Source organism: Dendrobates tinctorius, unplaced genomic scaffold (genome assembly GCF_039654945.1).
Source record: "Dendrobates tinctorius isolate UK_male_01 unplaced genomic scaffold, ASM3965494v1 ptg000155l, whole genome shotgun sequence".
NCBI lineage: Eukaryota > Metazoa > Chordata > Amphibia > Anura > Dendrobatidae > Dendrobates > Dendrobates tinctorius.
Genome location: NW_027361822.1, coordinates 16012893 through 16028822, shown reverse-complemented (window position 1 = coordinate 16028822; position 15930 = coordinate 16012893). Strand labels below are relative to the sequence as shown.

General features: G+C 47.2%; 1 protein-coding gene across 2 annotated transcripts in view; it reads right to left on the bottom strand.

Annotated features, from left to right (window-relative positions):
• Window positions 1-8978: 8978 nt before the first annotated feature.
• Window positions 8979-15930, bottom strand: part of LOC141051054 (uncharacterized) — a 176487-nt gene continuing 169535 nt past the window's right edge. For both annotated transcript variants that reach the window (XM_073547876.1, XM_073547877.1), the window contains one exon: window positions 8979-11105. In XM_073547876.1, the coding sequence (XP_073403977.1) occupies window positions 9898-11105 (1208 nt within the window). In that variant the 3' untranslated portion in view covers window positions 8979-9897. The remainder of the gene's footprint in view (window positions 11106-15930) is intronic.

The window sequence follows — 15930 nt, the reverse complement described above, 5'->3', positions numbered from 1 at the left end:
TCTTTAGGGGGGGATTACTGCCTGTAACACTCTTCTCCCAAATATGAGATCAGAGGCAGCAGATAGGTCTAATCTGTAATGTCTGAAAAAGGTAGATGGAGAGGACCAAGTGGCCGCCTTACAGATTTGGTCGATGGAGGCGTCCGCTCTCTCCGCCCAGGACGTTGCCATGGCCCTCGTGGAGTGGGCTTTTAGGCCCTCTGGAACAGCCCTGCCTGCACTACTATATGCTAGTATGATGGCCTCTCTCACCCATCTAGCTATAGTTTGCTTAGAGGCTTTAAGGCCTTTCCTTGCCCCCTGATATGAGACAAATAAGGCCCTCTGTTTCCTCCATGGTTTTGTCACCTCTAAATACTGTAGGATACATCTCCTAACGTCTAAGCAATGTAATCTCTCTTCCTTTTTGTTACCGGGGTTAGGACAAAAGGATGGCAAGATTATTTCCTGAGCTCTGTGGAATTTCGACACTACCTTAGGGAGGTATGCTGGATCTAATCTTAACACGACTCTATCGTCCATAACCTGAGTGTATGGCGGGTCTGCTGATAGTGCGTGTAAGTCCCCAACCCTACGTGCCGATGTGAGTGCCACTAACAAGGCTGTTTTTAAAGTTAACACTTTATCTGATGTTGCGTTTATTGGTTCAAATGGGCTTTCCGTTAGAGATGATTGGACTAAATTTAGATCCCAGGGAGGAGGTTTAGGAGATGGAACAGAGTCAGCTCTAGTACAGGCCCGGATAAATCTGGCGACCTATCTATCGTTTGCCAGGTCATAGTTGAATAATGCTGCCAGGGCTGAGACGTGTACTTTCAGGGTGCTGACCGCCAAACCCAAGTCTAAACCCCTTTGTAGAAACTCTAGCACTGCCCTCACAGGTACTTCCCCCTCCTGTATTGGGCCTGAGGTGGACAAAAATTTTCTCCATATTCTCCCGTATATTTTTGTAGTCACTGGCTTTCTGCTACTGATTAGGGTGGCAATCAACCTTGCTGAAAAACCTTTCTTCTCTAACAGTGACCTTTCAAATTCCAGGCTGTCAAATGCAGCCTGGAATTCGGAGGGTGATTGAAGGGACCCTGTGTTAGGAGGTCGTGGTCCTCTGGGAGCACCCATGGGTCTGTCACTGACATCACTCTTAGCCAATAGAACCACGGCCTTTTTGGCCAAAAGGGAGCTATCATAATTACTCTGGCTTGGTCCTCCCTGATCTTCTTCAGGACTAATGGAATGAGGCATATCGGAGGGAAGGCGTACAGGAGACCTGATGTCCATTTTATCCTGAAGGCGTCTACCGCCAGTGGCATGTCTGCTGGCCTTAGGGAGCAGAATTTTTGAACTTTTCTGTTGGGTTTTGAGGCGAAGAGATCTATTATGGGTTTTCCCCACCTCTGCACAATTTGTTGAAAAATGGACTCTTTTAGGCACCATTCGCCTTGCTTTAAGCGGTTTCTGCTCAGAAAGTCCGCCTTCAGGTTGTCCACGCCTCGGATATGCAGGGCCGATAATGAGAGAAACTGATGTTCCGCCAGAGTCAGGATTCTTCTTGCTATTTCCATTAATGCCCGAGAACGGGTGCCCCCCTGATGGTTCACGTATGCAACTGCTGTACGATTGTCCGATAGGACTTTCACATGATGTCCTCTCAGGTGTGTCAGCAATCCTTCCAGCGCTCTTTCGATGGCTAGTAGCTCCCACTCGTTTGAGGATAGATCTTTTTCCTCCTGAGCCCAAGGATCTTGGAGCCATAGGGTGTCTAGATGGGCTCCCCAGCCCCAGGGACTGGCATCTGTCGTGACTACTCTGGAGGCTGTATATGTCCAGGGTACACCCCTCGGAGAGGACTCTATCTGTAACCACCATCTTAGTGACTGGAGTACAGGATCCGGGATGGTGAGCTTCTGTTCTAACTGCCCTTGAAGCGTCAGATCGCTTTGTAACACACACCACTGAAGTTCCCTTGTGTGAAATTGAGCCCATTTTACCGCTGGTATGCAGGAGGTTAGGGACCCCAACACTGACATGGCTTTCCTCAGAGTCATTGTTGGCTTTCCTAATGTTGTCCTGATTAGATTTTTGATTTTCTCTTCTTTCTCCTTTGGGAGGCGACATTCCTGTATTACCGAGTCTATTGTTAGGCCCAAAAAATTCTGGACCATTGTTGGCTCCAACCTGGATTTTTTGAGGTTCAGTTGCCAACCCAGAGTCTGAAGAGTCTCTATCACTATCTTGACTTATTCCTGACAGTGAGCGAAATCTTTCCCCACTATCAAGAAGTCGTCCAGATATGGTATTACTAGAGCATCTTTTTCTCTGAGATGTGCCGTGACCTCCGCAATTAATTTCGTGAAGACCCGGGGGGCTGTTGCTACCCCAAAGGGCAGAGCCTTGTACTGAAAGTGATGCCACTGAGATTTTATCTGGACTGCCACCCTTAGATATTTGCGGTCTTGCTGCCGGATCGGGACATGATAGTAAGCATCCTTGAGATCCAGGACCGACATGTAACACCGAGGGAAGAGGAGTTTCACTGTAGATCTTATCGTCTCCATCTTGAATGATGGGACTACTAGATACTTGTTGAGGCCTTTCAGATTTATAATCGTCCTCCAGGAATCGTCTGGTTTCTTTATCAGAAATAGGGGGGAGTAAAAGCCTTCCTTCTTTTCTTTTTCTGGAACTTCTTCCAGTACGAGTTTTTGTATAAGTGATAATACCTCCTCTTCCAAACTCTTTTGTCTTTCTTGAGATGATTGTACCGGAGTTTGAATGAATTTTTGTGGTGGCCAGTGGTGGAATTTTAACTCCAGACCTGACCCTACTATCTGTCGGATCCAGGTGCTGGATGAGATCCTTTCCCAGGCTGGGAGGAAGTGAGAGAGCCTTCCACCCACCTGAGAAGGACCGTCACTGGGCGGGTTTTTCGGCTTCTCTTGGGGGCTTACTGAAATAAAAGCCTCTCCCTCCTCTGTATCATCTGTCAGAATTGTTTCTGTCACGATCTTTAAATTGTTGTCTTCTGAATTTTCGGCCCCTCTGAAAGGAGCGCCGAAAGGCTTGAAATGGTTGTTTCGGAAAATTCTTTTTTGTATCACTCGCTTTTTCCAACACTTCATCCAATGCCGGACCGAATAAGAAATTTCCTTCACATGGTAGAGAGCAAAGTTTCATTTTTGCCTGAGTGTCCCCCGGCCAGCATTTGAGCCATACCGCACGCCATCCTACATTGGTTAAGGCTGCTGACTTTGACGCTAGCCTGGCCGAATCTGCTGACGCCTCTGCGAGAAAGTCTGCCGCCGCTCTAATAGCCGGTAATGCTTCCAGAATCGTCTCTCTGGGAACTCCTTGTTCTAATTGATCCTCCAAGTTGTCTGTCCATATCTTCAGGGACCTAGCCACACAAGTGGCTGCGATGGCGGGTCTTAGTGCCCCAGCCGAGGTTTCCCAGGCTGCCTTAAGGCAATTGTCCGCCTTCCGGTCCAGCGGTTCTTTTAGAAACCCCAGGTCCTCAAAGGGTAGGGAAGATTTTCTGGCGACCTTTGATATCGCTACATCAATTTTGGGGGCCCTATCCCAGGATGAGGATGCCTCTTCCTCAAAGGGGTATCTCCTCTTCAGGGAATTCGTTATCTGGGACTTCCTTTCTGGTTTTTCCCATTCGCGTTTTATGAGTGCTTTCAGTTGCTCATTAACAGGGAAGGTCTTACGTTTTTTCTTTTGCAGTCCACTGAACATGAGTTCTTGGGCTGTCTTTTTTGCTCGCTCTTCTACTAGCCCCATGGTAGATCTAACTGCTTTAATGAGTTCATCCGTAGTTTCTACTGGGAACGTATCTTCCCCGTCCGAGCTACTTCCTGAATACTGCGTCTTATTTGAGTCGTCCTCTGACCCTGTAGAGTCTTGTTGAGAGACCCCTGAGGGGCTTGATCTCCTAGTTTTCCTCTCTGTATCTACAGATTGTAATGCTCTTACTGACTTGGAAACTTCTGTCTGAATTATGGACCTCAGACTATCCGAAAATGAGGGTGTCTCCTCCGCTATGGTCTTGTTAATGCACTCCTGGCATAACTTTTTGTTCCAGGCTGCTTCTACGGGACTTTTACATAAAGCACATTCTTTATTTTTAGACTTTCCTCTACATTTCTTAGGGACCTCCTATACTCCACCCCGCCAATGTATGTAAGAGGAGGAGGAGAGGGAAGAGAGGAGAAAAGAGAAAGAGAACAGACATTAGATTACTGGACTTTCTCGAAGTTCACTCACCACTCGGGCGCTTCACAGAACGGGTACCGGATCTGGAGGCTGACTGGTCCTTTCACTGTCTCCCAACGAGACTATGGACCCCTCTTTCCTGCGGTGACGATCCGCCCGTGTGCTGCCCGAGTGGCTCATACTACTGCTGCGGCGTGTCTTTGCTTTCTCCTCTGAGCACGACCGCCTCTCCTTTGCTTCCTGGCGCGGTTGCACATGCTCTGGCGAAGGGCTCTCCATTATGCTGCCTATGGCTGCGAGTAGTCACCTCCAACTCAAAATTGGTGCTGTGACGCCTGCTCGCCTTTTCTGGCGATCTTAAATAACACCTCTTTTTTTTTTTTTTTGGACCACCTGGTCCCGCACCTGCCCCGCTAGTGTCTGTGTGGACGCGCGCGCGCACGTGCGTGCCCCATGCCTCTGCGTGCCCCCCCGGGACCGTGCACACCTTCTGCCTCTCGCAGGCCCCGCGGTGCTGTGCGCGTCGCTCTACTTCCGGGTCGCACGCAACCACTTCCGGTTCATCGGCCGTCATGCGCGCTCCCAACGCACGCGCCTCCCGGTGCGGCCATACGAACCTGGGCCGGGTGAGCGCCTGGGCCCTACTTGCTTCGGGGCCCCCAGACACCCCTTACCTGCCCGATGGCCTGGCCACCACTGACTGCAGGTATACCTTTCCTTTTCGCTGCGGGGTCCGGTGTCTGGTCTTCAACAGGGAGGGTACACTGTCTGTGGCCTCCGAGGAGCCTTTTTCTCTGCCCGGGCACCAATGTGTCTCCTGGGCTGCATGGCCACTGTATGTCGACAGGGAGGGAACACTGCAAGTGGCCTCCCTGGACCTTCTTTGTGTGCTGTCATCTTGGAGGGTCCACCGCCAAGGTACCCCGCTTCGCCTGGGCATCTGCCCTACCGGCTGTGGCCATGCCTTCGCTCAGGGGGGACATAGGCATATATGGCCCCCGAGGCGACTACCGGTACCCGGCGTCGGGTGTAGCAAATCCATGCCTGCCATTAATCACCCGACCCGGGTCCAGGCATCCTCTTCTTTCTTCAAAATCTTCAAGAGGCTTTCATCTTGAGGGTTCCCCGTCGAGGACAGGAAACCAACTGATGTGGAGAGAGGAGCCGCCCCTTTTATCTTGAAGGTTTCCTGTCCTCGTGGGGCGGATCCCCTCTCTCGTGGTGCCGTCATGTAGAATGGAAAAAAGCCGCAACCTGTTTTTGGATCCCTTGACCGAGACTAACAGCGTCCCAGTAGAAAGAATCAAAACAGTTTTCCCTTCCTTAAATGACTAGGAAAAGACAGGCGACAAAATGTAACAACATTGAGTGCAAATACCACTCAGGTGTCCTCATCAGGTATTTTAGGAGTCGGAGATTTAGCTGACTTTCTCCTCACGCGCTGTGCCCTCGGGGTCGTTTGTTGCCAAGGGACTGGGCTCGGAAGAGGTTGAATCAGCGTCGCAGAACGAAATGTCTCCAGATCCGGGTAGGATTCAAGAGTTATGCCAAGGGTTTTGCAGGCAGCTCTAACATCTGCAGATGACCTGGCGATGATCTTCATGTCTCCTGCCGTCACGTGGACTCCGAAAGGGAATAGCCAACGGAAACGGTGACCCCTCTGCAATATAGCCTCCGTGAAAGGTTTCAACAACCTGTTTTTTCAGAGTAATAGCCGACAGATCCTGAAAGAGCTGGATCTGTGTGCTCTCATAGATGATCTCCTGCTGTTCCCTTGCTCTACGCAGAATCAGATCCTTGACTCGGTAGTCCAGAAAGCGACATAATACATTTCGGGGCGCCTCTCCTTGGGGTGGTTTGGGGTGGAGGGCCCTATGGACCCGGATTAGCTCAATATCTCGGGTATCGTCGTCCGCAAGCAGGCCCCTGAAAATCTCTAATGCAGCTTTGCCCAAAGCCTCAAATGCCACAGATTCGGGAAGGCCTTTAATCCTAATATTGTTGCGGCGTTCTCGGTTCTCGTGATCTTCCAGGGTATTATGGATCAGATGTAGTTGCTGTTCATGAGTGTTCAGGCTATCAAGCAGCGCATTGGATTGCTGTGAGAATGCAGTTTGAGACAGTTCAAGCGTCTCCAGTCTGTGGCCCTGTTGGGTTAGGTCATGCTTTATCTCTGCCAACTCACGACTAATTGGTTCAAGGGCTTTAATCAATATACGCTTTATGAAGGAGCGGGTAACCATGGGGTCTTTAGACGAGCTCTCTCCATCTGTGTCACTCTCCACCTCAGAGTCAGAATCATCTATGTAGGACAAATCTCTGCATTTGGCGGGTTTTGTTGAATTTGTTGTAGTGCCGTTTCTTTAAAAATTGGTCAACATCAGCTTGGGTAACAGATTTCACAGCTTTAGATGTATTTTTTGGGGGGTTTAACACTCGACTTCCCCATAGTGTTGTAGGAATGCTCTGTATAGGAGACTATAGTCAGGTTATGGTGCAATGGCTCCCCTTGCTGGCTAAGGGGTGTTTAATACAACATTGTTTATCAGTAAATGCTTTATGGTATGAATCCGGGTATAATACTGGTAGATCCTACTGGTTAAAGTTGTGGTAAACCAGGAGTGGAGAATAAAAAGCTGTACAATCCACTAAGATGAGAGCTTATTATGGTGTGTAGTAAAGCTCTATGCACAGCTTCTCTATTGCCTCCAAAATACACAAGACGTCAGTCCAGGGACACAGCTTGCAATCCCAAAAGCAGCCCGAGCAGTGAGCTAGAGCTTCTCTGAGCAGGGCTGTAAAGGGTTAATCTAGGTAACAGTGGCTCTGGTTACTGTCTGTCTCTGCCTTACACAGGCTGATAGCCTTTGATGTTTATGGTCCCAGAGCAATTAGGAGAGAAAACAGACCCAGCAATATCAGTTGTCAGCCTGAATTATCAGCAGTTTTAAGTACCAGGGTCAGTGGTGTTGAAGTTCAGTAGCACTTCTGCTGTATCTCCCAACTGCTGTTAGCCTGTGCTCCTCTTGTTAATGGTGGTGGGACAGGAAGTGAGGGCCTCTCCCCCTGCTCTCCTTATCTTATCTCTGCTCTCCGCTGAACCGCTGAACCACCACAGACCCGACAGGCCCTGTGCACAGCTACTGACGATAGCTCAGTATGTAACTGGAGATATGCGGGCTGGTGATGCTGGGTGTCAGGGAGCAGGGAGGAACCCAGACAGTCCAAGCTGGAGAGGAGAATGGGTGCAGCAGTCACCAACCTGGGGAGGGCGTGCAGAGGTTCGGCAGTCTACCAGATCCAAATCCTCCAAGACCCTGATATTACAGGTTGCAGCTGGTGTATTTTTGATGGCAAAATAGGTGTTCTCCAAGGCTGGATGGCTCGGATGGTGTAGTGTGACAGGGAGCTGTGTTAGATGCGACCTCCCTGGTCAGCGGCCATCTTGGATCTCCACTCACCTTTTTCTAACCTCTCATTGTATGAGAGGCCTTCCATACCATGTAATAATCTAGCTCCTTTCCCTTGAATTGACTCTAGCTTTCCAATATCTTTTTAACAATGTTGAGCCCAAAAATGGGACCCATATTGAAGATTTGGCCTTACAAGTAGTATTACACAGGGATCACAGGATTTTCTTTTTTTATACACACTAAAATCATATTTGCTTTTGAAGCTGCTGTTTTGACATTGAGTAATGCTGGTTAGCTGACTTGTAGTCAGAATACCCAAGTCCTCCTGTTCTATAGTCCCAAATATATTTCTATTTAATGTATATGCAGTCCACTCTGTTCACATCTACTCTCACTCCAACCTCCAAGTGGCCGTCATATACCGACCTCTGGGCCCGACCACTGCCTTTATTGACCAGTTATCCACTTTCTCTATGCTGACATTCCCACCATCATCATGGGTGACTTCAACATCCCCATTGACACCCACCAGTCAAAAACCTCCAAACTCCTGTTGCTCACTTCATTTTTTGGACTTACTAGTGGTCCTCCTCAGCCACCCACACAGACGGACATACATTAGACCTAGTCATCACCAGTCTCTGCTCTCTAACTTCACAACCCCCCTCCCCCACTATCTGACCACCATCTGCTCACTTTCTCATCCCTGTCCTCCTCACCTGTCACCCATGTCAAGCAACTTGTGCACCCCGCAGAACCTCGCACATCTAGACACTCGCACACGCTCTGACGCTATTCTACCACTGTCCTCCATAGCTTCACTCCAAGACACAGATACAAATTTCTACAATGCCACTCTTGCATCAGCCATCGACTCGGTCGCCCCTGTCATGCATAGCAGAGTGCGACAAATCAATAGACAACCCTGGCACAATAACTTCACTAAAAAGCTTCGGCAACTATCCAGAATTGCTGAGCGGCGTTGGAAGAAAATGCACTCGCAAGACAACTTCACCTTATTCAAACAAGCAACACTCGCATTCAAATCAGCTCTCACCTCTGCTAAACAGGCCTACTTTACATCCCTTGTATCTTCCTTATACCACAACTCCAAACAGTGGTTCAACACTTTTAACTCCCTCCTCCGCCCACCACTGCCCCCTCCGACGCCCCTATTTTCGGACGAGGACTTTGCCACGCACTTCAAAAATAAGATAGACCAAAAAGGGCAAATCTTTGTTGTCCGACCACCACAACCCCTTTGTATACCTGACCAATGTCCTAACCCCATATCAATATTAAACTTCATCTACCCAGTGTTGTCCCATGCAGACATCAACCAGATTGTTTTGTAATATTATACAGGCAGGCTCAGTTTTTATTATCATACAAACTTAGCAAAGACTGACACTTTACTTTCAATGCCATCCACAAGATCATTACAAGAGATTAATAAGAAATGGGCCTAATGCTGATCCTTGTGGCTCTCACTGCTCCTAGTACAGACCCCTGTGGGCCCCACTGCTGACTTTATCCCATTTAATGTACAATCTACAACAACTGTAGCTTGTCCCTTAAACAGTTTTTTACCATGTACATATAGTGTCCCAAGTCCCTACAGGGCACCCTGCAAGTTTGTGAACCATTCAGATACAGGAAAGATACCGTATTTGTCGGATTATAAGATGCACCTTTTTCCCCCAAATATACCTTTGATTGCCGTGGAGGAGGAGGGTCCCAGGGTCGCTGCTGAGCGCTGAGATCTCATCTCGCGAGATCTTGGTGCCAAGATCTCCATCTGCACATGCGCCACCCTATCTAAATCTAAATATTTTTGTGAACCATTCAGAAATTTCTAAAATTTTGCATACATTTGACCTAAAACGACATCGTATTTTAGCACAAGTCTCCAGCAAAAAAGAGCACAATATCACAAGGTAAAAGTGATAACTAAGTGACTGGGAACAGAGAACTTTGAAATTTTGAAACCATCCTTAGATCTTAATCCCATCTGAAACAAAAGCATAGCTAAACTCCAGACAAGAATGGTTTGCCCTTAGTCAGGATTTGAGACAAATCTTTGGACAAAAGTGCATATCTTACTGTAGAAAAATGCCTCTTTCTACTCCTGAATTGATCATTCTCTCTCAGTTCACTGGTAAAATCTGCCATTAATGAAGACAGGTTTTCAGTACACAGAGGGAGATGAAAGTTGTTGATAAGGAGAAGAGCTACAGTAGAACAGATGTACATCTGCCTGAAACAATAGTTACACCTTACTACTATGAAAACCACATTCTGAAAATGGTTTCTCCTTTGTGTGAGTTCTCTGATGTCTAACAAGACGTAATTTCTCTGTAAAACATTTTCCACATTCTGAACATAAAAATGGATGCTCTCCTGTGTGAATTCTCTGATGTGTAACAAAAGCAGATCTACTACTAAAATGTTTGCCACATTCTGAACATAAAAATGGTTTCTCCCCGGTGTGCGTTCTTTCATGTCGAACAAGATCTGACTTCTCAATATAAGAATTTCCACATTCTATACACACATATGGCTTCTCGCCAGTGTGAATTCTCTGATGTCTAACAAGGCGTAATTTCTCGATAAAACACTTACCACATTCAGAACATGAAAATGGCTTTTCCACAGTGTGAGTATTCTGATGTCTAACAAGACGTAATTTTGTAATAAAACACTTTCCACATTTAGAACATGAAAAAGGCTTCTCCCCTGTGTGCATTTTCTGATGTGCAACAAGAACAGATTTAACGCCAAAATGTTTCCCACATTCTGAACATGAAAATGGCTTCTCCCCGGTGTGAATTCTCTGATGTGTAACAAGATGTGATTTCTCTGTAAAAGATTTCCCACATTCTGAACATGAATACGGCCTCTCCCCTGTGTGACTCCTGTGATGTCTAATAAGGTCTGATTTTTGGATAAAACATTTCCCACATTGTGAACATGAAAAGGGTTTCTCCCCAGTATGACTTTTCTGATGTCTAAGAAGCTGAGATTTATCGTTAAAACATTTCCCACATTCTGAACAGGAAAATGACTTCAGTTTTCCATGATTTTTTTTATGTGTTACAAGACTTGATTTACCACTATAGCATTTCCCACATTCTGAATCTAAAATAAGCTTCTCTCCTGTTTGACTATTCTCAGGTTTACGAAAATTTGATTTGGTGCTATAATGTTTCTCCCAATCTAGACGTGAATACGGCTTCTCCCCTGTGTGAGCTCTGTGATGATCATTAAGTCTTCTGGGACATTTACTTTGCTTAGCAGTCTTTGATGAATCAGAAGATATGATTATTTCAAAAGGATCAGATAAAACTTTGCTGAAAAGGGATGATGGCAAATCTGGGATAATGGCTTTCTCTTCATATGTATCTTGTGTTATACCAGAATCACTGCCTTCAAAATGTGAAGATATCACATATCCCCCTGAACTCTTGATACAGTCATCTGCCAAAAGTAAGACAGAATTATTTTTTTATAACTTTAGAATTATATAGATATTTTATAACATTTCTATATAAAACATTTCCATAATAATTGATAAATATGTAGTAAAATGAATATACTAATTGATTAAGACATTGTGAAATAACAGCTCACAATCTAAGAGTAGATCATACAGCAAAACCACCAGGCTGTTCTGCAGTTTTCCTTGTCTGTGTTGATGTTAGGTCAATCAAAGGCTTATGTTTTAATGTGCTTATTACTGATGTTTAACCCCTTCATGACCGGAGCTTTTTCAGTTTTGCATTTTCATTTTTCGCTCCCCTTCTTTCCAGAGACATGACTTTTTTATTTTTCCGTCAATATGGCCATGTGAGGGCTTATTTTTTTTGCGGGATGAGTTGTAGTTTTGAACGACACCATTGGTTTTAGCATGTCGTGTACTTGAAAACAGGAGATCATAGTCCTATATCTCTAGACTTAGCTGACGCACATCAGAAAGGGACTGACTATCTATGGCGATTCCCAGGAAACATGACAAAAGAGCAAGATTTTGTGAAACGGATGGGGGAATGGTGGACAGAGTTTGCAATGTATAATGAGGAGCACAAATCTAATCCTAGACTATATTGGGAAACAGAGAAGGTGGTGATAAGGGGAAACATCATGGCTTACACGCAGAGAATAAAAAAACGAATAAAAGAGCAGTACTTAGCAGCAACCAGCGAAGTTAGGAGCAGCTATACAAAATATAAAAATTCACTACTGGATGAGGATAAAGATAGTTGGATGCGGGCCAAAAAATATTTTGAAGACTGGGCGGAAAAAAGAGAGTAATTATATAGAAATCACTGGGAGGTAGAATTAAATAGGTATGGTGAGAAAGCAGAGAGAATACTGGCTAATTTGGCTAGGGGAAGATATGTGGGTACATCTATAATGGCAATTAGAGATAAAAAAGGACAACACTGACTAATCCCAACGATATAAACAGAGTGCTGGGCAAATTCTATGCTAGGTTATACAAGGATGAGGATCATCAAGATGTAGCGGGGGAGACATGGCTGGGTAGAGTTGATATCCCTAAACTGACGGAGGAGGAATTACAGGATTTAAATGGCTGCATCACGGAGGAAGAAATTAGTATGGCAATAAAAGGACTGGGGGCCAATAAGGCTCCAGGGCCAGATGGATTTAATGGTTCATTTTACAAGGCGCTGAGTGAGAAAATAGTTCCCACGCTTAAAGATTTATATAATCACATTTTGCAAGGGGAAGCTATGTCAGAAGGGATGAATACGGCCTACATAAAGCTTCTCCCGAAGGGAGGGAAGGAACTGGAAGACCCTTCGGGATTCAGACCGATATCATTAATAAATCAAGATGTTAAACTTCGCTCAAAAATAATGGCAGACAGGGGAACGTGGCTATGCCGTGACAGGGAGAGGACGCCTGTGAAGAGAGCTCTGCAGCATCCTGAGCTGAAGACCCCCTTCCTGTGGCTTACTTGCGCTTAGCTGGACCCTCTGAGATACCGGGACCCCCGGAGTATCCCGCGGCAGGTCGGGGCAGCTTGTGAGAGTGGGCGACGGGGGAGGCAGGAGCGGGCGGCCGGCTTCCTCACGAGGCGGCGGCCATCTTGGGCGTGCGGCTCAGACACAGAGAGCTGCAGTGCTGGGTCACGTTGCTGCACCGCCGCCGGGCAGTGAAGACACCGACAGACAGCGGGAAGACACGCGCGGTGAGTGCCCTGAAAAAGTGGGCCCTGCGCGATATTCCCTCCCTACACTTGCTCACTGCGCCGGCTGGCGCCATCACTAGGGAGGGCTCGGTGCGCCCTCTCCTACTGCAGCTGCTTTCGTGGGGCCCCCCTCTCCTTCCCCTGGCCATAAAGATTAGCACTGCACCTAACCGTTGTCCCCACATTCTCAGAGGCATCCTGCTGCAGCTTGCTACATAATCGACTGATTCCAGCCCTGCTGCACCTTCTCTGGTGGGCGACACCTAGACCGTATATTTCTGGCTGCTCCGTCTGACCACGCTGCAGACAATCATGAGCCGATTAAAAGTGGTGGGAACGGCAGCGGAGAAATTAAAGGAGTTTGCTAGACCGGACCCCGCTGACAGTGCACGACATAGTAGGAGCACCACCTCCCAAGCTCAGCGCAAAAATCGCCAGTCTGGGGGTGAGGAGGAGACAGAACAGGAGGAATTGACCCTTAAACAAGCGTCTGAGCAATTGATGCAGGCTCTCCCCTTGACCAGGACATCCCTGATGGAGAAAATCGAGGATGTTTATACGGAGGTGGGGAGACTCCGTCAGGATATGCAGGCCATGAAAGGGCGCATTACGGAGGTAGAGACAAGAGTGTCCAGGGTAGAAGATACCATTACACCCATGGAAGCTAAATTAGCAAAGGTGGCGGGCTCCATGAACGCTTGGAAGCAAAAGGCGGATGATTTGGAGAACAGAATGTGCCGGAATAATATCCGTATCGTTGGTCTGCCTGAGCGCTCGGAAGGTCAGCATCCTGAGCAGTTTTTGAAGCATTGGCTTAAGACCTCCCTGGGGGATGAGTTCTCCTCTATGTTCGCCGTTGAAAGAGCTCACAGGGTCCCTACAAGACCACTGCCTCCGGGGGCTCCACCTCGACCTTTCCTGGCACGCTTGCTCAATTGGAAGGACAGAGACACCATTCTGCGACTTGTGCGGCAGAAAAGTATTAAGTTACGTACCGGTAACGATATTTTTCGGAAGCCCATGACAGCACCACGAGAGGGGATCCGCCCTATAGGAACAGGAAACCTACAGATACAAAAGGGCGGCACCTCTCCCACGCATCAGTTGGATTACAGAGCTTGAGAGGCTACCATGGTTAGTACACAACATATAATATATACAACCTATCTACCCTATTTACCAGAATTATTTTACACCATCTCCCACATAAGGTGATTTTATGAACAATCTTCTAAAGGAGTGCACCCCTATATGTGAACAAGGGAGGGAACTAAGGGTGCTGTCATGGGCTTCCGAAAAATACCGTTACCGGTACGTAACTTAATACTTTATTCGGACTCCCATGACAGCACCACGAGAGAATTACAGAGATGTAAACTAACTTAGGGAGGGACTACGGCCTGCAGCACCCTTAGCCCGAAGGTGAGGTCTGAGGAGGCACCCATGTCTAACCGATAGTGGTTAAAAAAGGTGGAAGGAGATGACCAGGTGGCCGCCTTACATATTTGATCAATTGATACTCCAGATCTTTCTGCCCAGGATGATGCCATGGCCCGAGTGGAATGCGCCCTCAGATTCTGTGGAGCTGGGCCACCACCTGCTGTGTAGGCAAGAGAGATAGCCTCCCTAATCCACCTTGCTAACGTGCGTTTTGATACTCTGTATCCTTTCCTGGGACCTTGGAAGGATAGGAATAATGCGTTCTCCTTCTTCCAAGGATCCGTGGCTGCTAAATATGTAAGTAAGCATCTCCTAATATCTAATGCCTGAAGTTTTTGCTCTTTAGGGTTGGTTGGATTAGGGAGGAAGGAAGGCAGAACTATCTCCTGTGTCCTGTGGAATTGTGTTGCTACCTTGGGAAGGTATGCTGGATCTGGCCTTAGGATTACTCTATCTTGCAAGAACTCTGTGTAAGGGGGCAATCTGGAAAGTGCCTGTATGTCGCTCACCCTACGTGCGGATGTTATCGCTACCAGAAATGCTGTCTTAAGAGATATAACCTTTAGTGAGGCAGAATCTAAAGGTTCAAACGGACTTTCCGTCATGGCTGTAAGGACTAAGTTTAAGTCCCACGGCACACATCTGTCTTTGTGTATAGGTCTCGATCTGGCCGCTGCTCTGATGAACCTTGCTACCCAATAATTTTTTGCAATATCACCTGCAAACAGGGCCCCTAAGGCTGAAACTTGTACTTTTAACGTACTTGTGGAGAGACCCAATTCGAAACCTTTCTGGAGAAATTCCAGAATATGTTTCGTGGGAATTCCGTCTCTGACGTCAAAGTGAAAGGTGGACAGGAAGCATTTCCAGGTCCTAGCATAGATGTTAGTGGTAGTTAATTTTCTGCTCTTTAGGAGGGTGTCAATTAAGTTCTTGGAGAACCATCTATCCTTTAATAGTGACCTTTCAAACACCACGCCGTCAAATGAAGTCCCGCTACTTGTGGGTGGCTGACTGGCCCCTGGTAGAGGAGATCCGGAAGGTTCGGCAGTACCCAGGGATCGCATACCGACATGGTCCTCAACCATGCGAACCAGGTCCTCCTGGGCCAAAAGGGGGCAATTAGTATGACTTTTGCCCGATCCTCTCTGATCTTCCTGACTACCAGAGGAAGAAGATTCAATGGCGGGAAGGCGTATGCCAGAGAAAAGTCCCATCTTATCAGGAGGGCATCCACCGCCAGGGGATTTTCCCTGGGGTTCAGAGAGCAGAACGATTTTTCTTTTCTGTTTTCTCTGGTGGCAAAGAGGTCTACCTCTGGCTGACCCCATCTGCGGACAATCTGGTGGTAAATATCTTTGTTCAAAGCCCATTCTCCTTGTCTTAGAGCCTTGCGGCTTAGAAAGTCTGCTCTTACGTTGTCCTTTCCGCTGATGTGGAGCGCGGTTAAAGATAGAAAATTTCTCTCTGCTATCTGGAGGAGCCGTTCTGTTATCTGCATCAGAGCGCTGGAGCGGGTTCCACCTTGGTGGTTGACATATGCTACCGCTACCTGGTTGTCCGAGTGTATCCTCACGTGATGGCCCTGTAGGTACATAATGAGTTTCTTGACTGCCCGTTCTATCGCCAATAGCGCTCTCTGGTTGG